Source organism: Panthera leo, chromosome B4 (genome assembly GCF_018350215.1).
Source record: "Panthera leo isolate Ple1 chromosome B4, P.leo_Ple1_pat1.1, whole genome shotgun sequence".
Classification (NCBI taxonomy): Eukaryota; Metazoa; Chordata; class Mammalia; order Carnivora; family Felidae; genus Panthera; species Panthera leo.
Genome location: NC_056685.1, coordinates 110201195 through 110228386, shown reverse-complemented (window position 1 = coordinate 110228386; position 27192 = coordinate 110201195). Strand labels below are relative to the sequence as shown.

The 27192-nt window shown below is 38.2% G+C and overlaps 1 protein-coding gene across 5 annotated transcripts in view; it reads left to right on the top strand.

Annotated features, from left to right (window-relative positions):
- Positions 1-27192, top strand: part of KITLG (KIT ligand) — an 81301-nt gene that overhangs the window by 47440 nt on the left and 6669 nt on the right. For 4 of the 5 annotated variants that reach the window (XM_042947326.1, XM_042947329.1, XM_042947327.1 and 1 more), the window contains 6 exons: positions 11454-11624; positions 13770-13929; positions 14677-14760; positions 24090-24199; positions 25148-25215; positions 26180-26256. In XM_042947326.1, coding sequence (XP_042803260.1) covers positions 11454-11624; positions 13770-13929; positions 14677-14760; positions 24090-24199; positions 25148-25215; positions 26180-26219 — 633 coding nt within the window. In that variant the 3' untranslated portion in view covers positions 26220-26256. The remainder of the gene's footprint in view (positions 1-11453; positions 11625-13769; positions 13930-14676; positions 14761-24089; positions 24200-25147; positions 25216-26179; positions 26257-27192) is intronic. The other variant, XM_042947330.1, reaches the window with a different exon arrangement.

The window sequence follows — 27192 nt, the reverse complement described above, 5'->3', positions numbered from 1 at the left end:
ACTGTAATATTGCCAGACTGTTAGGATTTTAAGTCACTAACCTTAAAAATCCTAAACATTTCTGATCCTTTCATTTACCAGTGACGTTATTGCAGAAAGACCAAAAATTGGATTGCTGAATTTGTGCCCCACATCTGCTGTTATCCCAATGTTTATAAAATGATATATATTATGACTTGCTTATGGTATTTGAGTAAAAAGAAGATTTATCCATTTTTAATTATAGATTTATCAGCTTTAACTTTTTATTTGGAAATAATTCCAAACTTACAGAAAAGTTGTGAGTATTCCAAATACACTCACAAACTCTTTAATGCGTATTCGTCTACTTTTAACATTTTGCCTCATTTACTTTACTAAAGTAAATGTGCAAGCGTGTGTGTTATTGTTTTTCTGAACTCATCGAATCACTTGTATATATAAGGGATGTTTACCGCTACATGCTTCAGTGTGTGTTTCCTAAGTAAAGGCTTTTCTCCTTTGTAACCACAGTATGGTTGTCAACTTCAGTAAATTTAGCAATAACTAAAATACTTAAATCTATTGGCTGTATCTTTTTAGTATTTTCCTCTAGTACAAGATCCAGGCTAGGATAATGGCTTGCATTTTTACATCAGGTGTGAGACGGCCAAATGTCTCCCAAAGATGTCCCATGCTGTGACCATATCACCTTACATGTAAAAAGGGATTTTGCAGATATAATTAAATGCCCCATCTCTAAGTCCTTAAGCTATCTGAAATTATCCAGATTGTTCTATTCTAATCACATGAATCCTTATATGAGGGAGGCAGAAGTATTAGAGCCAGAGAGAGTGATTAGAAGATGTTACGCCATTGGCTTTGAAGATGGGGAAGGGGCCACGGGCCAAGGGACGCAGGTGGTGGCCTCCAAAGGCTGAAGAGGGCAAGGAAAATAATTCTCCTGAAGAGCCCCTTTGAATAAACCAGCCCACGTGCACACCTTGATTTGAGCCTAAACAGCCTGGAGTTGGATCTGACCTCAACAATTGTAACATCATAAATTTGTACTGTTTTAAGCCCACCAGTCTGCTTTAAGAGTTCCTCAGCCTTTCTTTTGTCTTTATGACACTGAGATTTTTGAGTAACACAGCCCTCCTCTTTAAGTAAAACGTGTGTCTCTGAGACACTTGATTCGTGTTTCTTGATGACTGTTATATTCAGGTTATGTGTTCCAAGCCATGAATGCTATATACGTGATGAAGCATCCTCAGGTTATCATACCCGGAGGCACACAGTGTCCATCTTCCCCCTTCGTGGCGCTGTTTGGATCACCTGATTAAGGTGTTACACTGTTTCTGTGTGTTTACTCATGAGCAACTCAGAAGCAATATTTGGGGAGATGTTTTAAGACCATGTACGGTTCTTCATCAAAGTTTATCCCATAAATTGAGTATGTATTGACGATTCTTACCTAAACCAGTCTTTGCCACATCAGTTTCTATTTTCAAAGGCAGGGTTAAACAAAGAAGCCCTTGGCAATATGTAACAATAAGCCTGCAGGCCACCTTCCCTTTAGCACCTTCACCCTCGTGTCCAGGATTCCCATTCTCAATTCTCCCCACCTTTCTCTACCCGGCCCTGCGGCCTCTGGGCTCTTCCCATCTCCCTTGCCATTTCAGGACTTCTCATTTGAGGTTTTGACTCTTCTTGAGTAGACAGAGTAATTAAAAAAAAACAAACACACCTGATTATTTTACCCCTCCTTCTTCATACACTTTGATGTCTGTGTGCCTGTTGCTCTTAGGAAACAGAAAAAGGAGCTCCTTAAATAACACCTTCAAGATTCTCATGATCTGGCCCCTTTCCAAGTCCTCTTTTAGCCGCACATCCTCACGTGTTTTCTGTTGCCACTGTTCCTCTGCACACGGCTTTCTGTGTACCTGAGTAGTCCTTTGATTCCGGCAACTTCTGACTCTTGCTTTCAATTTCACTTCTTTAAGGGAGCCTTCCCCTTCTTCCTCGAAGAAGCCAAATCCTCCTGTTGGAAACTCTTTTTGTAACATCCTTCAAAATAGCAGTTTTCCATTTATCTGCGGATTTATTTAATTGATAACCTTCTACTTAACGCCTGTAAACATCTGTAAGGCAGGATTTGTCGATGTTTGCTCTTATGTCTTCAGTGCGTGATGAACAATAGGCACTTAATAAATCCCTGCTGAAAGTGACGAAGAAGTTCCCATGTCATCTCATGTAATTTCTCTAAGGAGCAAATTTGACCTGAGTAGAGTACATGAGATTATTGTGTTGAGTGCCTGTAACTCCTCACACAATACCTGCACTTCAATATCATTGCTGTCTTTTTTTTAGATATGTGTATTTTATTAAAAATCTTAGATATGAGGTATTCAATTTTTAAGGGTTTTTTTACGTTTATTTTTGAGAGAGAGGGAGAGAGAGAATGTGAGTGAAGGAGGGGTGGAGAGAGAGGGAGACACAGAATCTGAAGCAGGCCGCAGGCCCCAGGCTCCAAGCTGTCAGCACAGAGCCTGACAAGGAGCTCAACCTCACGAACTATGAGATCATGACCTGAGCTGAGTCGGACACTCAACCAACTGAGCCACCCCACGTATTATGCAATTTTTAGGAATCATGGTTTTCTTGAGGCTTCTGTCCAACCGCTTTCACTGAGTCATTTCCATATTCAAGAACATTCTCACTGTTCCCAGTAACTAAAGGCTGAAAGCCAAATTCCTGAATCTAATGTTCATAATCTTCATAATCTTGCCTCCTCCTAACCACCTCATCTTAATACCTATTTTTGCCCAACACAAACCAGCCACCCCAGCTAGATGCATCCCTGCCTCCTAAAATTACATTGCTTATTCTCAACTCTGACTTTGCTCAGTGCTACTTCCCTTGGCCAGGGATGTCCTTTCCCCTTCCATCCAGCCATCCCAATTCTACCTGTAGAATCCTGCAGTGTCTCACAGCTAAAAGCATCTTCTCCATGGCCTCTTGTCCAAGATCAGGGTGAGATCTACCTTTCTCACCAGGGCTAGTTCCTACTGTTCCATGCTCTCTTCCCTGCATCATCCAGTAAAACTGGCTTCACCCCTACTCTGCTTGCCTCGGGGGATGCAGTGGTCAGGAATACCAAGATGGTGTCTGATCTGTAGACTTTACCTTTTAGTTCATCATCTCTGAATTTTTATAGAACTTGTCCAAAAACAACTCATTTTGGGTACCTGATCATATTATTTCTCACCTAGCTATTTAAAATTGTATGTGTTATATATTTGTCTCAAAGTGTTGTGAGAAATAATTAAGATAGGAAAAGCCCAAGATATAAGATCTATACATTGTCAGATGCTATCATTATTTTCTTATGTTTTCTCTTTTTACTGTATTTTATTTGTCTAATGATTAGGGATCAAATCTTTCACTCCTTTATATTTCCTCACCTTTCAAGCAGATAGTAGTTACTCAGAAACTGCTTACCAGTTAGCATTTAACTGTGGCAAAAAAATGTCTTGATTTCCAAATCTTGAAAGGTCCATCTTCATTTGTTTAGAGTTCTTTGGTTCTCACTAACAGTAATGAATTCAAACTTAATTCTAAAGAGGAAAGAAAGAAAGAAAAAGTTCCGGTTATAAGGATACTGAAGAGTAGCATTCCAAGTTAAAGGGCAAGGATGCAGCCAGGCTTCATGAAGGGACTCCAGCCAGTTGTCCAATCAGTTATGGCCACAGAGCAACTTCACTAGTTGTGAGTATGATTCCTGAGGGGCAACCCTATGGTTAGAAGTACTTCCTGTAGAAATAGATGAAATCAGCCAAGCAGACACTGTAGTTATCTACTTCTATCTCCCATAGAATAAGTATTTATTAAAAAAAAAAAAATTAAAAAAAAATAAAAATAAAAAAAAAAAAAAAGAATAAGTATTTATTTAAAAAGAATAGGTATAAAATGTTAATCAAATGAATAAAACATAACATTAAATACTAATTCTAAGAAGATTGTCTTTTTTTTAATTTATTTTTATTTATTTTTAGAGAGAGCACATAAGTAAGGGGGGGGGGCGGTGGAAAGAATCTTAAGCAGGCTCAGCTGACTCTGGAGCCACCCAGGCATCCCAAAACTATTTTTAAGTGGCTCTTTTGTGTACTCAAACTACAGGCAGCGTCCATCTTTAGTGATTATGTTAAGATGCTGTTCAGAATATCTAGACCACTGCTGTCTAGTAGAAACATAATGAAAGCTATATATATAATCTTAAAAATTGTTCAGTAGCCACATTTTAAAAAGTTAAAGGGGGGGGACATGGGGCACCTGGATGGCTCAGTCAGTTGAGCGGCTGAGTCTTGATTTCAGCTCAGGTCATGATCCCAAGGTCGTGGTATGGAGCCCCTCATTGGGTTCGTGCTGAGCGTGGAGCCTACTTGGGCTTCTCTCTCTCTCTCTCTCTCTCTCTCTCTCTCTCTCTCTTTACTACGATATATCCAAAATATCATTTTACCCTATCAATATAAATTAATGGAATTTTACATTTTTCATGTTATTCAAAATCCACAGTGTATTTCATAGCTACAGCACATTTCAGTGCAGACGTTAAATTTTCATCAGAAATATTTACTCCATGTTTAGATTTTCATAAAGTTTACAGTTGAAAGTGCAGATTCACAAACCTAAGATTTTCTAAATATACTTAAAAATTTTTCAGTCATTGAATCAAGTATTGATTTTTAAATGTAAACAAATTAAAAGTAAGTAAAATAAAATGTTAGTGCTTTATACTAGCCACATTTTGAGCGATCAGTAGCCACAGGTGGCTAATAGCCCCTGTATTTTATGACCCCTTTAGTCTATGGAGAAATTGAAGCTCTGAATAGACGAAGTGACTTGACTGAAATCACAAAGTGTGTTAACAGTTAAGACTAAACACCGAACCTCTCGTTCATCCTTTCTGCCCTCACCTCTCTGTGCTGTTCCTTCCTCACTGTGCTATTTTGTGTCTGGCTCAGGGACCATTTATAGGCCATGGGAAACAACACATATTTATAGTATGTGGGCTGATTACCATCTTAATCAGGTTAAAGTTGCTACATCACTTTAATTCAAGCAAGAAAATGCAAAGTTAGATGCCTAAAGTAAATACCGAAGACCCAAATTGTTTAGGGAGAAGACCAAAATAAATCCTGACAAAACCCGGCTCCTCCAAAAGGGAGTTAAGATTTTAGAGATTCCACACTACTAATGTGAGCACACACTGCTTTTGCAAAGTGCTTTTATAGAAATGTTTGAAATTTGCCTGCTGTGGAATGTTTTTGAGTAGCAGGGGAGTGTCAGTTCTCTAGCCTTTAAGAGTAAATACCAGAAGGAGGATAAAGAAAGGCCACTAAAGGCAATTGGCATTTGCCGTTTGGTTGTGACCATTGGCTCGGAGAAATTTATTTTCATCAGTAGACTCTGAATTCATTGAAATAAGACGGAACCATTTCCGTTCCCAAGAGATGTCTTAATTGAGTCCAAGGGCCAGTATAGTCTGGTCTAGATGTGAGACCACAAGACTCATAGACAACCTGGCAGAAGAAATGCTGCAGCTGTATGTGCTTTGTATCACTGACAAAAGAACTAAGTGAGTGCTTGGGAGTCTCGGTTTTGTAATGTTTCTGTTTTAAATTTATTGTACAACCTTGGACAATCACGTCATTGCTCTAAGTCTTGGCATTCCCATCTGTGAAATTATGGGGCTGGACCAGGTGGTCTTCGGTATTCCTTCCAGATCCAAACTATTGTGATTCTAATGGCGTGGCTCTAGGTTCTTTTGATTTCTCAGAAGGGAAATGCTGGAAACAGGAGAGGAAACAAAGGAATGCTTTGTGCCTTGGGCATTCATACCTCTAATACTGGCACACACACATTAAAGAAAAGAAAACAAAAACAATCTAAGTGGGCGGTAATGCTAGTAATTAGATTAGTTGGAATAGAAGACTGAGTGTATGCTTCTTGTGAATATTCCTCAGAGGGCTCATGGTTATGAGCCAGTGCTGTTTCTCTGTAAGAATCCTAACAGATACATTACCCCAGCTCCTTTGTCAGGAACTCTCACAACGCAGATACCAACCTTAGACCCAGTAAGGAAGCACACAGGTATCTGTCTTCAAATAGCTACCAAATGGAAAGAAGCGCCAAGTGCTTGCATGAAGAAATTTACAGTACATTGTGTCCACTTTCACCTTCTGATTCTATAAAGCTAATGGTGACTGCTCTTAGAGACTCCCTCTGCATCCAAGATTGATGCAGAATAATGTGTCAGGTTCTTTCAGCTAATAAAGCAGAACAATTTCTTGAATGAAGCAGAGGACAGAGAAGAGAAAGTATGGCAGACTCAGTAAGTCCCCAGGATGTTTGTTTTTTAAATTTTTATTTTTTTAATGTTTATTTTTGAGAGAGAGCTCATCTGCAAGTTGGGAAGGGGCAGAGAGAGGGTGGGGAACAGGATCTGAAGCAGGCTCTGTGCTGACAGCAGAAAGCCCTATCTGGGGCTCAACTCATGAACGGTGAGATCATGACCTCAGCCCAAGTCGATGCTCAACCGACTGAGCCACCCAGGCACCCACTAGGATGTTTTTAAAACACACAATTTCAGCCAGGGTCTCAAATGTATCAGTTCTGGGATTGCAGAGGTGTTATATCACATATCATATGTTATCTATTTCATATATTCGTATATTATGTATTTTAAATATGTGTGGTTTTAGAATGTGCATGGATTTTTTCATTATTGATCTTTAGAAGCAGTAGTATTCCTAGTTTAGAATGTTTTTAAGTATAATAGTTTTTATATCTTTCATTTAATCATTTAGTTAAATCATCAACTTAGTCATGATGCTATAAACTTTAAAATCCCTTAGGGGTACCCAGATGGCTCGGTTGAGCACCCCACTCTTGATTTCAGCTACTGTTGTGATCCCAGAGTTGTGGGATGGAGCCCCACATCTGGCTCCGTGCTGAGCATGGAGCCTGCTTAGGACTTTTCTCTCTCTCTCTACCCCCCTCTCTCCCTCTCCCTGTCCCTCCCTTCCTCTGCCCCTCTCCCCAGCTCACACACTTTAAACTTAAAAAAAAAAATCACTTACAGGAGGTTCACAGTTTTAAGCAAATCTTCAAGGGTAGGGGCGTGGTAGCCCGTTAAGGATATTGATGCATTATCATTGACTAACTTAGCATTCTAGAATGATATGTGTTATATAGGAATTGAAAGCATATCTTTCCCAGTGGTTTTATCCAGAGTTGCTGTAATTAACCCAGAAAATGTAAGATGGAAGCTACCAAGAAAGAAGATAAGAAATTGAGAGTATGGAGTTAAGGAAAACCCAGATAGATTTTCCCTTTCATTTTTATTTTATTTATTATTTTTTTAATTTTTTTTTTTTTTTTTTGATAGAGGCAGACTACAAGTGGGGGAGGGGCAGAGAGAGAGGGAGACACAGAATCTGAAGCAGGTTCCAGGCTCAGAGCTGTCAGCACAAAGCTCCTTGCGGGGCTGAAACCCATGAACTGTGAGATCATGACCTGAGCCAAAGTCAATCACTTAACTGACTGAGCCACCCAGGCGGCCCTGGATTTTCCCCTTCAAAGCAAGGATTGTATTTCTTTTTGTATGTATGTGGGTGAGTCGAACATTAAGTTATATGTACTTTAAGAATTTGAAAGGTACTTTTTACATCACTTCATTGAACTCCTCTGTGGCTTTATCAACTTTCCTAATTCTTCACATTCTTCTGTTAGTAAAATAGAGAACATTATTTATATCTTACATTCTTCTAATGCATGTTGTGAGTTAATATTTATATGGAACTGTTTGAGCTTAAAATTGTCTCTGAAGGCTAAGAAAGTGTGACAATAATGCCTGTTATTAAGGCAAAGGAAAAGATTACATTTGGGAGCCCCATAGCCTTAAATCATCCATTTCCTAATCATAATCTTGGAATCAGTCAAAAAAAAAAAAAAACAGGTCTGTCATCTCACAAATGAAATATTAGCTTACTGTATTTTGTTCTCTTTTGCAAATCATTGACTATATTTAATTAAAAAGAAAATATGGAACTGCTTGATGATATAGTCAGAACTGGTTTTCTTTTTTGCAGGGAGACAGGTCAAAACTGGCCGATATTTGATAGATTTTTTTTTAACCTCAGATCTATCTTTAATAAGTCCAAGAATCCTGGGGTGCCTGGGTGGCTCAGTCAGTTAGGTGTCCGACTTTGGCTCAGGTCATGTTTTCACGGCTCGTGGTTTGTGGTTTGAGCCGCACATTGGGCTCTGTGCTGATAGCTCAGAGCCTGGAGCTTGCTTCCAATTCTGTGTCTCCCTCTCTCAGGCCCTCCCCCACTCACACTCTGTCTCAGTCTCTCTCTCTCAAAAATAAACATTAATTTTTTTTTAAATAAAAAAAATAAGTCCAAGAATCCTAAAATCCTAACATGTAACTCTTTGAACAAATTAATGAAAAGATAGAAGTCTGAATTGTACAGTTTTTTCCAAGAAAATTATTGCAAGAATGAATAATGAATGAAATACAACTTATAAGATGTTTAGAGATGTGTTTTTCAGCAGTGTAGTACAGAAATTTCGTATTGGCTATTGATGAATTCATGTTAAAGGGGCAGATTTGGCTAAGATTAGATTGTTGGATTGCCATGATTTCACTGTAAGAAATTACAAGTTTAGGCTTGAGGATTTTCCTGGAAAAAGTTGATTGCCTCAGCTGTTGATTAGGTATGTGGACAGAACGTGGGTGGCCATGAGGGAGTCGTCATAGCTAAATGAGAACTTGAATGCATAATGCAAACCTAGAGTTCAGCTGAAAATAGAGATAAACAGAAGTGGTAGCAATAAGCACCCCCAGAGTTCCCAGGTTTAAATATAAGAAACCTATAAACAATTTTTTTTTCTACTTTAACCACAAAAAAGAAAAAACCTCACTTAAGGCAAAGATTGCAGAAACTAAATGAATACCTTATTTCAGATTAAGGGAACTTGATTTTGGTTCTTCCACATCAGAAGATCTGAGGGGAAGGATAGGCAAGAATATTTATAAAGCGGAATAATGACAGAGTTTGAAGAGACCCAACACCTAAAATCTTCTTGCCACAGTAAAATTTGCACAATTACAACAGAATGAACTAATTGGGGAAGGCTTCCCTGCCCTATAAATACCCTTCAAACAGTATTTCCAGGATATGCTGTGTCCCGTATCCTAGGAAATGTGCCCCTTGCTGATAGGGCTGGCTATCTAAAAGGGAATTATCACTGCCTAAATGGTGGGAGACTTGGAGAGTGATTAAGCCCTGTAGGAAAGACTGACATCTTGGAAAAAGACGTGCGAATGATGTGAATGTGAACTTGCATGTGCTTGGGATAAGCACTGAGTAAACAAAACAAAGAATCCATTCTGAACATACTTTGGAAACACATAGTCTTTGAGAACTTGGTTGATGAGTTGAGTGAAATGGCCTAATTGAACTAATTCCCATTTGGGGGTTTGTTTATTCTACTTTTCTGAAGCCAGAGCCAACACTCCTGAAAGTTTTGAATGTCATTTAGTGCTTCCAGGAATTGGGGCTTACCATTCTGTAGATAAACCAGTCTCCTTTTTAGCTGCGTTCTATTAATTAAAACTGTTCTGTTAAATGAATAGATGGCCCCCAAATATCCTAATTTAGGATAAATTACTTGGCCTTCCCTTAGAGATATTCTGCTGGTAGAAATCGGATTTAGTGGTTTGATTCATTTTATGTGGCATCAGTTACTCCCTGTGATTATAATATATTTATTACAGCAGAAGTTATTTTAAATAATTTAGGATCACATAAGCTATGGCAATTGTAGCCATTCCCAATCTTTTTTCCCTCACTTGTTACATTTTAGCAGATTAAAGAAAAAAAATCAGAGCTTCTACTTAAAAGATCCTTGTGAGAAAACATAACATTAAAATACAGAATATATATGAACTTAAGTAATTATTTTAAGTAACGCCGCACTAATTTAAAAAATCCTGAAATCCATTTTAATGTATCAAGGAGGTTTTTTCCTAATAATCTAAACCTCTACTGGCCCAGAACCATTCATAGCCAAGGTTGGGAAACTATGCCCTGTAGGTCAGATCCAGTCTGTACCTGGTTTTATATGGCCAGCTAACTGAGATTAGTTTTTACAGATGGACATTTGTGGTCTGTTTGATAATAGAGAATGCTGTGAGGCCCAACCACACCAAATGCTGACCCAAAATAAAGAATTCCATTAATTTTATTGGTAGACCTGTACTAAAAAAGATTAAATTTGGTTATTATGCAAAAGAAATTATATTCAATTATATTTTCTGTAATAAAAGTTTTGTAGAAATTTTCTTTCTATATATGTACCTGCATAATATCCTTTATTTTTGCCTCTTAGCATGCCAAGTCTAACATATTATCTGGCTCTTTACATAAAGTATAGATCCCTGACAGAGTAATTTTTTTCTCATGTATTTTTTTCTTCACTCATGCATCTGTTCAGCAAATAATTTCTGAGCAACTTTCACATGCCAGACACAGTTCTAGGCCATAGGGACACCATGGGGAACAAGCTTTTATAAAAAAAAAAAAAACTGCCTTCATAAAACTTACAAATTATGTACATTATCTCCCCATAACTACCTTGTTCCATTATTCCCATTCCCATCCAAGAGAGGTTCAGAGAATTTACGTGGCTTGCCTGGAGTTTCTCAGCCCAAAACAAACCCAGTTATACCTGACTCTTAAGATTTGAGCTTCTAACCAATGGGCAGAGCTAGCATCATGGGCAGGACTCTGTGCTTGGTTTAATGCTTTACTGTCACCATCTTGTAATTAGTCAGCTTTGAATAACTTTTTGAACAATAAATGTATTTTCATTTTGTCCTTGGACCCACAAGTTATGTGGCTGGTCCTGCTGCTAAGGCAAAAGTGCTTCTCTCTCAGACCACATTCCTGCCATGATTGTTGTTTGATTTTTAAAGACCCACATGAATTTATGTGTAGAGAAACCTTGAAATCTATCAAGCAGTTTGGAAAAACAGGCTATTTTTAATCCATTGCTTATTATTTCAGTTCACCAAAAGACTGCAAGTTCCTTGAAGGCTAGGGCTCTCTCCTACAGTTTTGTTTTTTTTTTTTAACTCCTGTGCTAAAGCTTTTCTAAGAACAGTGAGTAAACCTTGTCAAGGGTAAGACTTGGCTCTGTCTTAGTTTACTTCCATACGAGAGCAATATTGTTCATCATCAATATTGGCTCTGATCTTTATTAATTTGCAAATTTTGAAACCGATGTTAAATCTGAGGTAAACAAAACATCTGACCTGTTCTGATATAAGGAAATTCTTTATCCCGCAGTGACTAAAACATTGATGTCTTTGAGGGGTGACTGACCATAGAGATTTTATCTTCCTTTCTTTCAATTTCTTTCAGCCTAGTCATTGTTGGATAAGCGTGATGGTGGAACAGTTGTCAGTCAGCTTGACTGATCTTCTGGACAAGTTTTCAAATATTTCTGAAGGCTTGAGTAATTATTCTATCATAGACAAACTTGTGAAAATAGTGGATGACCTTGTGGAGTGCGTGGAAGGACACTCATCTGAGGTAACTTTGTATTCCCTGGGATTCCTTTTTTACTACTTTTCTCCAAAACCTATGCCCTTTGGCAGTGGCAAGAGTGGGGTTGTCTCTATTTGTGAAGTTTTTAATTGAAAGACTTTTAATTAAAAATTCTTTTCAGATGAGCACAGTGAATAGGTGTTTGTAGTTACCCTGCAATGCTGAAATCTACATTAAGGCTTAAATGTTGTTACTTAACATAAAAATAAAATTTATTCACACCTCAACGTAAGAAAAAAAAAAACACCTTTATTTCAGAAGGTAGTGAAGTCCTTCTAACCTACCTATTAGGTTACAAATGTTCATTTATCTTTAAATGGAAAATTACCTATAATGAACACTCTTACTTAACCTTTTATCCATAGTAATCCTGTCACAATAATGAAGTGCATTTTCACATCTCCAGTCCAGGGCATTTGATGATTCGTTGTCACCAGCCTCAGAATGTGGTCATGGCAGTGTTTTCAGATCTAAGTATATTGAAGAGGCAGAGTACAGAGATTAAAAATGAGGTGTTAGGGTTCAAATCCTGACTCTGTCACTAATTAGCTTTGCGAACTTAACCTCTCTGTGCTCACTTTCTTTATGCCTAAAATGAGGACAATGACAGGGTGCATCTCATGGAATTGACATTGGATGATTTCTGATTAATGCCTTAGTACCATGTCTGGCAAAATAAATCCTAATAAATGTTTCTTATTCTTATTTGAGAACACCTCATCTATAATAAGATAGGTCTTGGGAGGCCTGCTTTGGCATAGAGTTTACAGTTCAGGGTTTATCCTACAGGCCTTCTAGATGCTTAAATCTAAGGTTTTAAACATGGTTCTGTACTGTAAAACTCAAATACTACCTTCTCATCCATCTTCCAGTCACTCTTCAAGACCCAATGTCAGTCCCATCTGTGTTTCAAACTGAGAGTTCTTACCATACTAATAGCCTCCTCACTGTATTTCATCACTTCTATGCTTTACTTTCTAATTTCTGAATAGTGTGTCTTAAAATCTATAGCCTCTTAGAGTTAACGTGTCTTTTCGTATTGTTAGTACAAATAGTGTTCTGAGGGCAATGATACAAGGTCAAGGACCCCAAAAGTAGGGCATATCAGGAACAGTGTCACGGAGGAAATAAGCTCCCATTGGAGCTTGAAAGATGGAGTTAGGTGCTAGGTAAATGGTGATGTCGAGAAGAGTACCCCAAACACTGGAGAATGTACACTTACTAATCATGGCACTTTGGCAAGAACCCAGCTGGTATTTCTCAATTTTTTTGGCGATTGAGTTAATCTATATAAAGCACTTAGAGTGGTATATAGCAAGTGCTACATAGGTGTTGTTATTACCTGCTTTTCTTTATACGTAATCATGCATTTACAAATTCCTAAACTATAGTGTTAGTTTGCTTTCTTGGGGAACTTCTAGAAATTAATCATACTCTTTATTCTTTCATAACTTGGTTCTTTCACTTAGCATTGTTTATAACTTATATTCACTTTGATGCATACAGCTGAAACTCAGTTTTTTTCCTGCTTATAGAGTTGATTCAATATACCAATATTTATTAAACCACTCTTCTGTTGTTTGATGTAAGGGTTATAGAATACTGCTGCTAAGAACTTTCTTATATGTCTCCTGGTGCATATGTGCAAGAACTTCACTACAGTATTCACCTAGAAGTAGAATTGCTGGGTTACAAAGTGGACACATGTCCTACTTTACCAGAGGATATCCAATGTGCCAGTTTACATCATTCCACCAGTGTATGGGTTCCCTTTGTTCCATATTCTTGGCAATATTTAGTATCATCAGAATTGTTAATTTTGGGCTATTTGGAGAATGTGTTATGTAAGGGTATTTTTTTTTTTTTGAGGAATAATTATTTTAAAGCATGTCTAGTCACCTTACTCATCCCCACCAGCACCCCATTCCTTTTATCTGGAGTTGAGCCCCAGACCTAACTGGATGGGATCACTACCTTGCAGTACCAATTGAATTATGTGTGTTAAAGCAGTTGTCTAAAAGTATCAATTTTACTTGAGTTTTTGGAGGACATGTTTATAATCTATTACCTTGACGTCAGTTAAATCTGTAAATTATCTGAAAAACACAATCCTTTTTTTTATTCTTCTAGAATGTAAAAAAATCATCTAAGAGCCCAGAACCCAGGCTTTTTACTCCTGAAGAATTCTTTAGAATTTTTAATAGATCCATTGATGCCTTCAAGGACTTGGAGATGGTGGCATCTAAAACTAGTGAATGTGTGGTTTCTTCAACATTAAGTCCCGAAAAAGGTAAGACATGTAAGCATTTCTAATTTAAATGTCAAAAGCAAGCTTGAATCTTGAATGTTTAGGTAAGAATCTACTTCTGACTCAAATATATGTGTAGCTAGAGAAAGATGTATGTGTATATGTGTAATACAAAGACCTATATCAATGGCATGAAAGAAATGATCAGTTAATTTGTTTGTTTTCAAGCCACAGCAACACTCCTCATTTTCAAATATAAGAATTGTGTGTGAGTAAACAATATAGGAATTAGTCACTCATATTTTTTATCTGGTCTTTGCTAGCATTGTGCAAGTATATTATTCTTCACCTCCACTCTTCTTAATGTACCCTTTTCAAATCTTTTCCTTAAGGTCTGCCTCTGGGTCATGAATTCTGATCTTCAGTAGTTACTCTGTATTAAGAACCTTTTTTCCCACTGGGTCCCAGTATTACAAAATCTAATTTCATTGCTTTTTCTGTTTTGTTTTGTTTTGTTTTGTTTTGTTTTGTTTTGAAGACCAATTACCAACAATTTGTGTTACTCATACTTATTAACCTATGTAAGCAATGAATCCTTGTTCTATAACGTGATTGTGGTGCATTTAATAAAAATAGAACAGGACTCGGTATGAAATAAATAGGATCTTAATAATCAAGATTTGGGAAGCAGACCTAGAAAATATTCTGGTATTGCACTTCAGGCTTTTGCGGACTCTGTAATTCATTAAATCGCCATGCAACACTGACACATTATTGCTTTCTATTTAGATTCCAGGGTCAGTGTCACAAAACCATTTATGTTACCCCCTGTTGCAGCCAGCTCCCTTAGGAATGACAGCAGTAGCAGTAATAGTAAGTACATATATCTGATTTAATGCATGCATGACTCCAGTTAGCATCTATAGGAGTATTGCATGGGCTTTAAAGGAAATTTCTGCAATTACTACTATTAATACTGTTCTGTTACTGTTCTTCCTGTTATGGTCTTCCTCAGAATTAAATATTAGGCTTGTATAAGTGGGTTTCCCTATAACTGGAAATAATTTTTAGAGAATTGGGTCAAAATCTTCTAAAATTATTTTACATAAGGCGTGTAATTAATTTTAGATACTTTTAAGCTTTATTCATTGTCAACTTACATTTTTATGTGAAATTTGCCTGACAAAAATGGAATTTAAAAATTGAAAGTACAAATGTTGGTTATATAGAATTCCAAGGATATTTTCAGTTTTGTTTATATTTACTATTCACAGTATTTACTATTATGTGTTTGTACATTTGATGATTTTATTTTACTATAAAATTATTTTAGAGGAGAATATGCTGCTTTGCCTGAAATTTCTTTCCTTTTAACCAAGAACCCAATTTTGTGCAAGTCTAATGTCCTCTTTTCAAATACAGGCAAGGTCATTATAAAGATCATTGGGTTTTACTAAATATTCTGATCCTCTAGTTTCATGGAAGCTGTAGGAGGAAGAACTTCATCCTGTGATCTTAGCTAAGAAAATCATCCCTCAAAACTTCGTAATGGGGCACTGTCATATGATCAGGGACATAGAAGAACTACCTGTAAATAAGAGTAATCAATTTAGTACCAATCCACCATAACAAATCTGCAATTCAGAAAAATTTTAAAAACCTCTAAAATCCATTTGTTTAGGAATTTTGGCCACCAAAACTGGACCTGACCCGTGATAAGGCTACTTATATATAGTATTTTTCCTTCCAAAAGTGAATATTTCTTGATTTCACTACAGAAATACTGTGTTTGATTACAGTGTGCTACCCAGACCTCAATGAGGATATTATATACAATATTTGTAAGACAGAACTTTGTAAAATCTGAAATTTTGAATTACATAACACGTCAGATCTGAAAAGTTTTAAGAACGGACTACATGGGTTAAGATCTCTACTACCAATTTTATTAATCTTTTCAAAGATGCAACTTTTAGCTTCTTAGTTTATATTATGTCATTTTTTTTAAATTTTTTTAATGTTTATTTTTGAGAGAGAGAGCACGAGTCGGGGAGGGACAGAGAGAGAGGGAGACACAGAATCCAAAGCAAGCTCCAGGCTGAGCTGTCAGCACAGAGCCTGATGCGGGGCTCGAACCCATGAACCGTGAGATCATGACCTGTGCCGAAGTCAGATGCTCCACCGACTGAGCCACCCAGGCGCCCCTATTTCATTGATTTCTAATCTTTCTTATTTCCTTTTACTTGGGGTTGAGTTTGTTCAGCTTACTTCTAGTTTTCTTCAAGTAGAAAAATCTAATCATTGATTTTTAAACCATTCTAATTTTCTAATATAAGCACTTAAAGGTATAAGTTTTCTTGTAAACAACTTTAGTTGCACCCCATACACTTTGATATATTGTGTTTCCATCATTTCCTCAAAAATATTTTTTAATTATCCATGTGATTTATTCTTTGATTAATGGGTAATATTAAAATGGTTGCTTGATGTCTAAACATATGTGGTTCTTCTGGGTACCTTACTGGTTTCTAAATTTTGTTGTCAGAAAACATACACTGTAGGGGCGCCTGGGTGGCGCAGTCGGTTAAGCGTCCGACTTCAGCCAGGTCACGATCTCGCGGTCCGTGAGTTCGAGCCCCGCGTCGGGCTCTGGGCTGATGGCTCGGAGCCTGGAGCCTGTTTCCGATTCTGTGTCTCCCTCTCTCTCTGCCCCTCCCCCGTTCATGCTCTGTCTCTCTCTGTCCCAAAAATAAAAAAAAAAAAAAAAAAAAAAAAAAAAAAAAGAAAACATACACTGTAATCTTTCAAAATTTATTGAGACTTATTTTATGTGTATCATTCAAATACGGAGTGTAGCATTCTCAAATTTGATCAAAATGGTTATAGTGTTCAGATCTTCAATATCTTTATTACATTTTTTTGTCTAATTTTTTATCAATTACTGAGGGGTATTAAAAATCTTAAGGGGCGCCTGGGTGGCGCAGTCGGTTAAGCGTCCGACTTCAGCCAGGTCACGATCTTGCGGTCCGTGAGTTCGAGCCCCGCGTCAGGCTCTGGGCTGATGGCTCGGAGCCTGGAGCCTGTTTCCGATTCTGTGTCTCCCTCTCTCTCTGCTCCTCCCCCGTTCATGCTGTCTCTCTCTGTCCCAAAAATAAATAAAAAACGTTGAAAAAAAAAAAAATTAAAAAAAAAAAAAAAATCTTAAGATTGTGGATTTGGCCATTTGTCCTTTTGGTTATGAGTTTTTCACTTCATATATTTTGAAGCTGTATTATTAGGTGGTTATATTGATTATTATTATGGGTTCCCTGATTAACAGACCTTTATATTGTTACTGAAATATTCCTCATTACCTCTGCTAGTATTCTGTCTTGAAGTGTATTTTATCTGCATTAGTAGAGCCAGTTTTTCTTATCCTTACTTTTTTCATGGTATATTTTTTTCTTTCCAATCTATTGTCTTTATTTTTAAAGTACATCTCTGGTAGACAGTATATAGTTGGGCCTTGCTATTTTAGCAAGTCTTTGACTTTTAATTGGAGTGTTTAATCCATTTATATTTAATACAGTTATTATATTATTATTATTATTATTATTATTATTATCATCATATCAACATATGGTTGGATTTGGGTCTACCATTTTGTTTCCTATTTGCCTCATTTCTTTATTTCTCCTTTCCAGGTTGATTTTGGGTTAATTTTTTTTAATTATTTTGTTTTCAGTAAAATTTAAAATTTATTATTTTGTGGTTGTTTTAGGAATTACAATATATATCTTAACTTGAAATGTTCTACTTAGTTAATATTGGAGCACCAAGAAAAAAATAGGAGAAATATCTTTTGTGCTACATAGTATATTTAATCACACACGTGCCAATAACACATATATTAGGTAGTTTAATATTATCTCAGATGTTAGAGGTTTTGTTCATTGTTTTCCCTTGCCCCGATCTCTTTTCTCTATTCATCAAAATGTGTAATTTCTACTTACCTGTTTTCACGTTCCCTGACTCTTCTGCCATTTGTAAGCTGCTAAATTTTTCATCCAGTACATTTTTATTTTTTGCTATTTTTAATTTTTTTATAGAAATTTAATTCATACAAAATTGAGGAGAAGGTACAGAGATTTCCCACACCCTCCCTGCCCCCACACATGTGCAGCCTCTATTATCAGCATCCCCCTCGCCCCCCCCCACCAGAGGTAACTTTGTTACAACTGATGAACTTACATGGACACATCATAATCATTGGAAGTGCATATTTTACATAGGGTTCACTCTTGGTGCTGTACATTCTTTGCGTTTGGATCTAGTGCATTTTTTTCATTTCTAAGTCTGTATTTTGCATTCTAGAATTTCCATTTGATTCTTATTTTCCTGCTGAGATTTGCATTCTGCATATTCATTATGATAATATTTTCTTTTTTGGCCCCTGGAACCATGGAACAGGATGGGGTTGAACCACATGGGTCCACTTATACATGGATTTTTTACAGAACTATAAATGTATTTTCTCTTATGATTTTCTTAATATTTTTTCTCTGGATTACTTTATTGTGAGAATACAGGATAGATATACAAAATATGTGTTAATCGATTGTTTGTTATTGGTAAGGCTTCCAGTTAGCAGGCTATTAGTAGTTAAGTTTTGGGGGAGTCAAAAGTTATATATAGATTTCAACTGTGCAAGGGGGTCATGCCCCTACCCCCACATTGTTCAAGTGCCAACTGTAGTTAATAAAGCTCTAAAAGTTCTTGTCTCCTAATCTCACCATGTAGGTCATCTCAGGGTTATTGTATATTGACTGCTTTTTTCTCCTGATTATGGGTCACATTTCCCTTTAAATAACTAGTAATTTTTTTAATATATGCTGGATATTATGGATACTATGTTTTTGAGAAAGCAGATTTTGTTTCATTCCTTTAGAGACTTTTGAGTTTTGTTCAGGTAGGCAGTTCAATTACTGGCAGACTATTTTCCTTGTCAGTCTTGTTTTTAAGCTTTCATGGAGGAAAGAGGGAGAGTAGCCTTATTTCTAAGGCGTGAAATTTCTGAGATATTGAGTGCTTAGAAAATCTCTCCATTCTTGCTTGTCAGAGCTCCTTTGTCTCTGAATGCCAAGGTCATAGCTTCCCAGGTGTTGTTTATTGCCAGGTTTTGTGAAGTCTCTTTCTGTCCATGTACAGTTTATTTCTTAACTGGTGACTTAAGGAGATTCCTCCAGAGATTTCTTTTCAGCCCCGCTCCTTTCCCACAAATAAACCTGCCCCACAAACTGTGGCCACTGCATCCCTGAACTTCAGTCTCTGATACCCTATCTCAAGTGAGACCGTTGAACTTTCCTTGGGCTCTATCTTCCATACCTCCTAGCTAGAAAATGAAGACAATCGTGGGACTCACCATGTGTGCTTTTACTCTCTTAGGGAATACATTCTTGTGCTATCTGTTGGCTAATGTCTGAAAGTAACTGCCGCCTATAATCTGTCTATGATAATAACTATTTAGGTTGGGAGGGCTAATCTGCTATTATCATGGTTGGAAACAAAAGTCTTTTCTACTTACCTCAAAAAACAACTGAATATAAAACACCTATTCAGTCCTGTGCCTCTGAGTCTGAAGGTATTTTTTAAATTACAGAATGAATGGTCAGTGTTCTTTTTTGTTTTGCTTTTTCTTTTTTGTAAAAAATATGGATCTTGCATAATTTGCTGCTGTCAGATGTCACTCATCAATATAGCACTTAGATAGCCATGCACAAAGACTAGCTCTTGTAGAGCTTACATCTTTCTAAAAGACACATACATACATAAAATACTCATAGTATTTTATCATATATACCATGTATGGATTACAATATGTATCATAATAGAAGTATGTAAATGTTTTTAGTTGTAGCATAAAGGAGGTAAGACTTTTGGGGGGAATATGGCCAGAGAAATTTGAAGTGATCACACTAGTTTTCAGGATAAGAATCAAAAAGTGGCCATGCTAGCCGGAAGACCAAAGTCTATGAAGGAGTCCTGAGAGATGAGTGTCTCTCATATCTTGTATTATCCCATGATTCTCCCTTATAAAAGTGTTCAAGTTACCCAAAAGGAATTGGGTTTTCACAGTAAAAGTAATTAACTTTATATACCAAGCTAAAAGGATGTTTAAGATCCTTGCAGACAGTATTTGAGAAGAATATTGGAAGAAATTCTTACTTTGACATTACCTTATACATCTTCTAAAAAGAGAGTCTTTGAGTCAGACCTCCTGGGCTTATATCCCAGCATTAGCCCTTGGATAACTGTGTGACCTTGGGTGAGTTACTTAATTTCTCTGGACTTGCCAGTCAAATGAAGGATAATAATACCTCCTTCAGAAGGTTTCTGTGAGGTTTTAAATGTGTTAAGACACATGAACTTGGAGCCTTGCCTGTGAGAAGTAAGGGCAGTATTTTCAGAAGTACCAAATAAAAGCTGTGCTATCTATGCATGGGGCGCCTAGGTGGCTCAAGTCTTGATCTCACAGCTCGTGAGTTCAAGCCTCGCATCAGGCTCTGTGCTGACAGCTCAGAGCCTGGGCCTGCTTCAGATTCTGTGTCTCCCTCTCTCTCTCTCTGTCCCTAACCCACTCTCATTCTGTCTCTGTCTCTCTCAAAAATAGATAAACATTAAAAAAAAAAAAAAAAGCTGTGCTCTCTAGTTAACAGGTTTACAACCTATTGGAAATAAGTACGGACCCCCCCCCACACACACACACACAATGGAAACCCAAACCCTTAGACATTTCACTTCCTGGTTCTTCTTACCCTCTCTGTTTTTCAGGCTTTGCAATGAGCATGTGCCAAAGAGCAAAGGGAGGAGGGACTGAAAGTCTCTGTGTCACCTCAGGGAATGTACATTTGTTCCAGTCAGACTGCTTTCTGCTTGACATGGGCCATAGGCATTGTCTGTGTCCCAGGCGGTAACCTCTATTACTCAGCCAATGAGGAACCAGAGGAAGGACTTGCATGCTAGGAAAAAAATGGTTTGCCGCAACTTCCCTGAGCGTGCCTGTCCCTCAGACACCCAGTCTTGCAAGAACGTTGATTAAAGCCTCACTTCACTATGCTCCGAGTCTCCATGTCCCTCCTTTGATTGGGCCAGTGGGCTTATTTCTCACAATGCCTTATGTATGTGTTCATCATTAATTGTTAGAATTGTCAGATACACCAAGCCTGTGGGTCAGTAAATGTGGCAAGCCTACAGTGAGCTTTGAATCTGAATCATGGAGGGAGACTGAGCTACAGGTTTTCTAAGCACCAAGAGATCCATGTTCACAGACATGGTGATGCCCATAAGCAGAATCATTCGAAATAGTAGTTCAGCAAAATTGTAGCGCAATTTTTTGTGTCCTGTGTTTGAACAGATGTTGTGTGTTATTAGTCAAACCAAACAAATCAGTTCCCATAAATTTTGGACAATGGACCCTTTTCATAATAACGAGAGAACCATTATAACAACAACCCAGGGATTTGGGATTACTCAAATCCTGTCCAGATGAGCCCCCTTACCTCACAAGTTTTCTGGAACAATCTTTACTAAAAGCAAAGCCTTGTTACTAGCTTGGGCTTTGACCCCAGACACCCACCATATGGGCCTTGAGGCAGACAGTTCAAATCTCATTGATCCCACATAGATAGCAGCAATAGAAATTCTTGGGAGCCAAACTATGAAGGTGTGAACAAGCCTTTTCTTACAACATCCTTTTTCTTTCTCTGCAAGAGGGATGGCAGTATCAATGGAGAGAACCAAAGGCTGGCTCTTAAGCTCTTTGCATTAATGAGAAATAACAAAAGCAAGGTAACATTGACCCCATAAGAAGGTGAAGCTCTCAGTTCTCCTGGTCCCTTTCTCCTCCCGGTCTTTACCAGGCCCCTCCCTCCGGCAAGTGGATTGCTTCTATGTCTTAGATGATAAGACTTTGGGGCCAAAGTCCTGGAGCAGGGAGGGGAAGGACTTTTAAAATGGTTAAAAAGTCACAATACTCTGGAAGCGTGAGGTGAGTTCTCTTTAATTAGATCTCTCCTCCAGCATGGCTTTGTTTGGAACACCTTCTTTAGGGGCCGTCCTACCTGAGAAAGATTGTGAGTGGGGAATCCCAGGATGCCTCTTTCTCTAGTAGCCTGCTTCTGCTTGTTGCTGTAGTGGGCCTGGTCCTTCCTGTGGTCTGAAGGGCTCAATTCAAGATTTGGCTTTTTGAAAGAAGGGGAAAAACAGGGTGTTTGGCTGCCTTGATTCCAGGGCATCTGGCTACCCAAACATACGTAATGGAATTTTCCATAGCACCATCCTGGCTCATTAGTTTTCCATTGGAGTCGGGGGACAAAAATATCAGAAGCTTCCTCTGTTCTCTCTGTATACCTTCATTAGGGGATCCCTCCAGGACGTCACCTTGTCAAATCTGTCATAACTACACAGCAGTCCCAATAGACACTGTGGGCCATAGCAGAGTGGCCCCCTGGGAGAAATCAAACTTGTTACTGGAATGCAACCACAAATAGCCAAGTTATTTACAGACAGTGATATTAAAATGCCTAAAATGGCAAAAATTGCTTATAACTCTGAATCCATTTTCTGAGAGAAAACTCTTTTATAAATGGTAGTCAAATCCCAGACTAGTACACATAATCTTCTGTAACCCTTAAAATAGCTATATTATCATAATGACAGTAGTACTACTTCAATTCTACCAAATCCCATTTTGTAACTCTGGCTTACTTTGCTGAAAGAATTCATGTTGAACTCCACTTTAAAACTCCTGAAACTTCTTTCCCATGGGGCTGTAGGATGGGGGGTGGGCCAGAAGATACAGTAGTTGAGTCTTAAGGAAGTGATTCAGGATGGATGACCCCACTTCCCTATCCAGATAGTCTCCCTGTTCCTTATGTGTAAGGGGTACCCATGACTCACTAACCCTCCCCTTAACACACACACACACACACACACACACACACACACACACACACACACACACGAACTTCCTATTAGAGCCTTTGGGAAACAGGAATCCTAGAATTGAACTTCCTGCTCCCAGTTTACAAATGGTGGGGAAATGGGCAATTCCTGTTCTCCCTGCAGTAGATCGCATTTGTTTCTTGCCTCTCAGGTTAAATCTGTAAGTTCATTTTCTCCTTATAAATGTTTATACACGTAACAGTGGTTTGGTTCTTTTACATTATATACTTTAGGTACTTAATATGTTAAATAGGTGACCGTAGGCTGACCCAGTAACCCAGATCTTGCGCAATATTATAGCCCCAAATGGTCACTTTACCTTGGATTAGTTTACATTTTGTTCTTATAATTGCTGAAAATGTATAAAACTTTTCAGGTTTGACTCTCACCAGTTGGCATGTGTGTCCGTGTGTTCTAACAGCTAAGCTGTTCCTTGTAAGGAGATACAGGAGAAGAGACCCTTGTGGGAGATGTGTTTTGTTTAATTCATCGATCATTCTGCCAAGCAGGATCAAAGCCGAGGAGGACCAATTTAATCTCACACGTTTTCTCTCTCGCGCTGTTACTTTATTTAGAGTAAGCAATGAGAGGACACTGGTTCTTTCAACCATTCTTAGTGTTTGGTACTCTGGGGCTTTCCAATGTAAGTCTGAAAAATTAAACCTTTAGTCCTTAGCACCGTGTTGGGCATTCTCTGGCGTGCAGTAAATGTATACCGGAGATGTGGTGAGGCAATGCCATGACTCTGAGGGTGAGGTACCTAAAAGGACCCTAACCACAAAGTATATTTAATGACTTAATATATGCAGCAGGCCAAACAGCATAATGCATACCGACCTTGATCCAGAATGCAACACGTCCTCTAAAATTTCTTGGCAAGATGTCACGAGTGAAAAAGTGAAAAGGTTTTAGATTTCCTTGATAGTATAAATAATTTTTAGGAAAATGTCGTCTGTGGTCCATATGTGTCAACATTAACCAAGTCAGATAACCTTCTGTGGGTTTTCTTTTCTTTTTCCTCGTACGTATTTTGGAGACGACACGGACTTGTATTGCTGTCCCAAAACAAGGCTCAGCAGAAAAACCAGTTTTCCAAATATTCCAAACAGAGATAGGTCAAGAGTACGTTATGGCAACAGGTGGGGCCAACCACACACAGCATGAGAGCAAACCACTAGCATGGATATGCCGTGTTCACCACTGTACTGTTTTCCTTACAGGGAAGGCCACAAATCCCATAGAAGACTCCAGCATACAATGGGCAGTCATGGCATTACCAGCGTGCTTTTCTCTTGTAATCGGATTTGCTTTTGGAGCCTTCTACTGGAAGGTAAGGGTTGCTACTCTTTTTATTTCTTGATCAAAACTTAACTTCAGATGTGTATTTGCTCATACTACATTTACCTAAATGATTAACAAGCCACCCCTTTTCTGAGAAAAGATCCTACCTTAATTTAGTCTCAATAAAATCTAAATCTTAAGGCTTTGCCCTCATTCCTTATCATGCTTTGGAGAAAACCCCTCTATCTGAAAATGTATATCTAAAGGGCTCCTGTGTGGCTCAGTCGGTAAAACATCCGACTTTGGCTCAGGTCGTGATCTCATGGCCCTTGAGTTCGAGCCCCGCGTCGGACTCTGTACTGACAGCTCAGAGCCTGGAGCCTGCTTAGGATTCTGTGTCCCTCTCTCTGTCTTTCTGCTCCTCCCCTGTTCACACTCTGCCTCTCTGCCCCTCCCTCCCTCCCTCTCTCTCTTTCTCTCTCTCTCAAGAATAAAGAAATGTTAAAAAAATTGTTTTTAAATGTACACCTAAGAAATGATAACTGGTTTTAATAGCTTGAACTAAATGTAAAAAGGAAGAAATAGACTGAAAAACATATGATGCACTTAAAGCCAAACAGAAATGTCATTTGTATTATCTGCTATTTTGGATTTTTCTTCTTTTGTTCTCTTCTTACAGAAACCTGTCTCAGATTTTAAAATGTGCTAAATCATTACGACTCAACTTTTTGAAATGTCTTTTGAATTTGATTACCATTTAAATCTTTCTGTTTCTTTGTTGCTTTTTCACCTCCAGCACCCTGAAAATGTTAAGTCGCTAATATGGTGCATTTTTCATAACTTTTTATTGTAGAAATATTTTACATGCTACATGCTGGGAAACAAAACCCTGATGTTGGAGTTATTGACATAAAGATCAAAGTAGAGACCATTTACCTCTTGAATATTATACTGTCCGTTGATGTTTCTACAATCTATGTCCTTGTTCTTTTCCCAGAAGAAACAACCGAATCTCACAAGGACAGTTGAAAATATACAGATTAACGAAGAGGATAATGAGATAAGGTATTTTGTTTTGCTAAATATGTGCATAAGTAGGCTTGACATTGCCATTTCACTTGCCCTGCACGTGCTTATACATCTTTTAACAAGTTGTTTGCTCTCAGTGGTAGCTCCCAATGCATATCTGTAGTCTTTATCCACACTTCCTACCTCTCACACTTGCTTCAGTCCTACATCTCTGCTTCCCTATAGAATATACCTTCACGTCGTCTTCGTGACTCCTCTTAAGGTATCAATAGTGGCTGTCTCAGCTCTATTTCTGTACTCAGCAGAATCTTGCTTAAACTGCCCGTCATGGGGCTCTGGAGGCACACTTGTGCATAATCTCCATCTCCACACTAGCAACCAGGACATGCTCATTCCTCTGTCTGTCTCTTAGCTCTTTGGAAACCGTCATCCTCTTCATCCACCCCTTTATGATGTCTTGACTGAGCTGCGGCAGAATCTTCCCCTTCGCCCTTCTAAACTCCACCTGCAACCCTGGTTCATAAGGTTACTTCCTAGTCAGGATACTTGAGTGACTTTTCTCTTGCATACTGTCAGGATACTTGAGTGACTTTTCTCTTGCATACTTCATGTATTTGACTTCCCTTACCCCATATTGCTCCAGCACTAGTACTTTGATTTACCCCCCGTTTATAGTTTTCATTTGGCATGTTACTTTCTCTTGTATCATGCCTTCGTGTATACAGATACACCTATGAAGTACAGATAGGCATGTTTAGTATGTGTATTTGCATATGCGAGAGAGAGAATTTTTTTAAACAACTTGGGGAAGACTGTGTTGAGGTCTTCCTTCTTCCCTTTAGAATTACTGATGAAGATAAACTTTCCACTCGGTTTTGCCATCTTTTGTTACTGTATTTACAGAAAAAAAAAAAAAACTGCCTTTTACAATGCCCAGATCATGGTGTACCTCAGAATCTCTGTCCAAAAGCAAATAAGCATTTTTCTTGTTGTTTTTCAGTATGCTGCAAGAAAAAGAGAGAGAGTTTCAAGAGGTGTAATTGTGGCTTATATCAACACTGTTACTTTTGTGCCTTGGTAAGTTTTTAGAATTTAAGCTGAAAGATTAAGCAAGAACCCTACAGAATCTTAGATGCCAAAATTTAGAAACAAAATTTATTAAGTTGACTATTAAACTGATGTTGGTGTGGTAACTGAAGCTGTTACAATGAATTAGATGTGCACAATGCAGTCATGTGTGTTCTTACATTTTGAAAGGCAAACAGTGATTAGTCGTTCTGATTACTGGATTCATCCTGTGTGGAAGGGATACAAAAAATTAACAGCCAAGTGTTTACTATTTTTGAGGCCAGAAAATAAGTTAACCAAGGGAAATAGAACAAATTAGGGCTAAAATAAGATAATATTAATAGAGGAAGTAAAAATAAGACTAATTTCAGTTAGGCGTGACTACCATAACGTAATAGAAAAAAGCAACTCATTTGTTAGATGCTGTAAACAAGTGCATGCCACAAATCTTTCCTTGCTATCTTAAGGAAAAGGATAAATGATCAAAATAGCTTGTAAATCAGGAGAAGAAAGTTGTCAAGGTAAAGGGCCACCTGCCCCATGACTGTCCAGAGCCAGGATGCAGTAAACCTACACCAGAAACAGATACCTGATGTTCATACCTCCTCTCCTGTCTACTTTCACAGCTGCTGAGTGGCAGACCCTGGATTAGTGTGGGGGAGGGGGAGGGCACCCTGAATGGCACCCACCTGAGCCAACGTCAGTTCTGCCCTTCTCATTTCTACTTGTGCTAACTGGCTGTTAGTTTTGTTACGGCCACCGGATCGCAACACATTGATCACAGTGGTGTATGAATGTCCTCTCATCCTCCTGAGTCTTCAGTTCTTTCCCTGCCCTCCCTCATGGTCAGAAGATCACCCACTCTCCGGGGTTATGAGATACATGGTCTGTGGTGAGCTTCGCCTTTTCTTTGTAGATCACTGTCCTTCCAGTTTCATTTCTGTC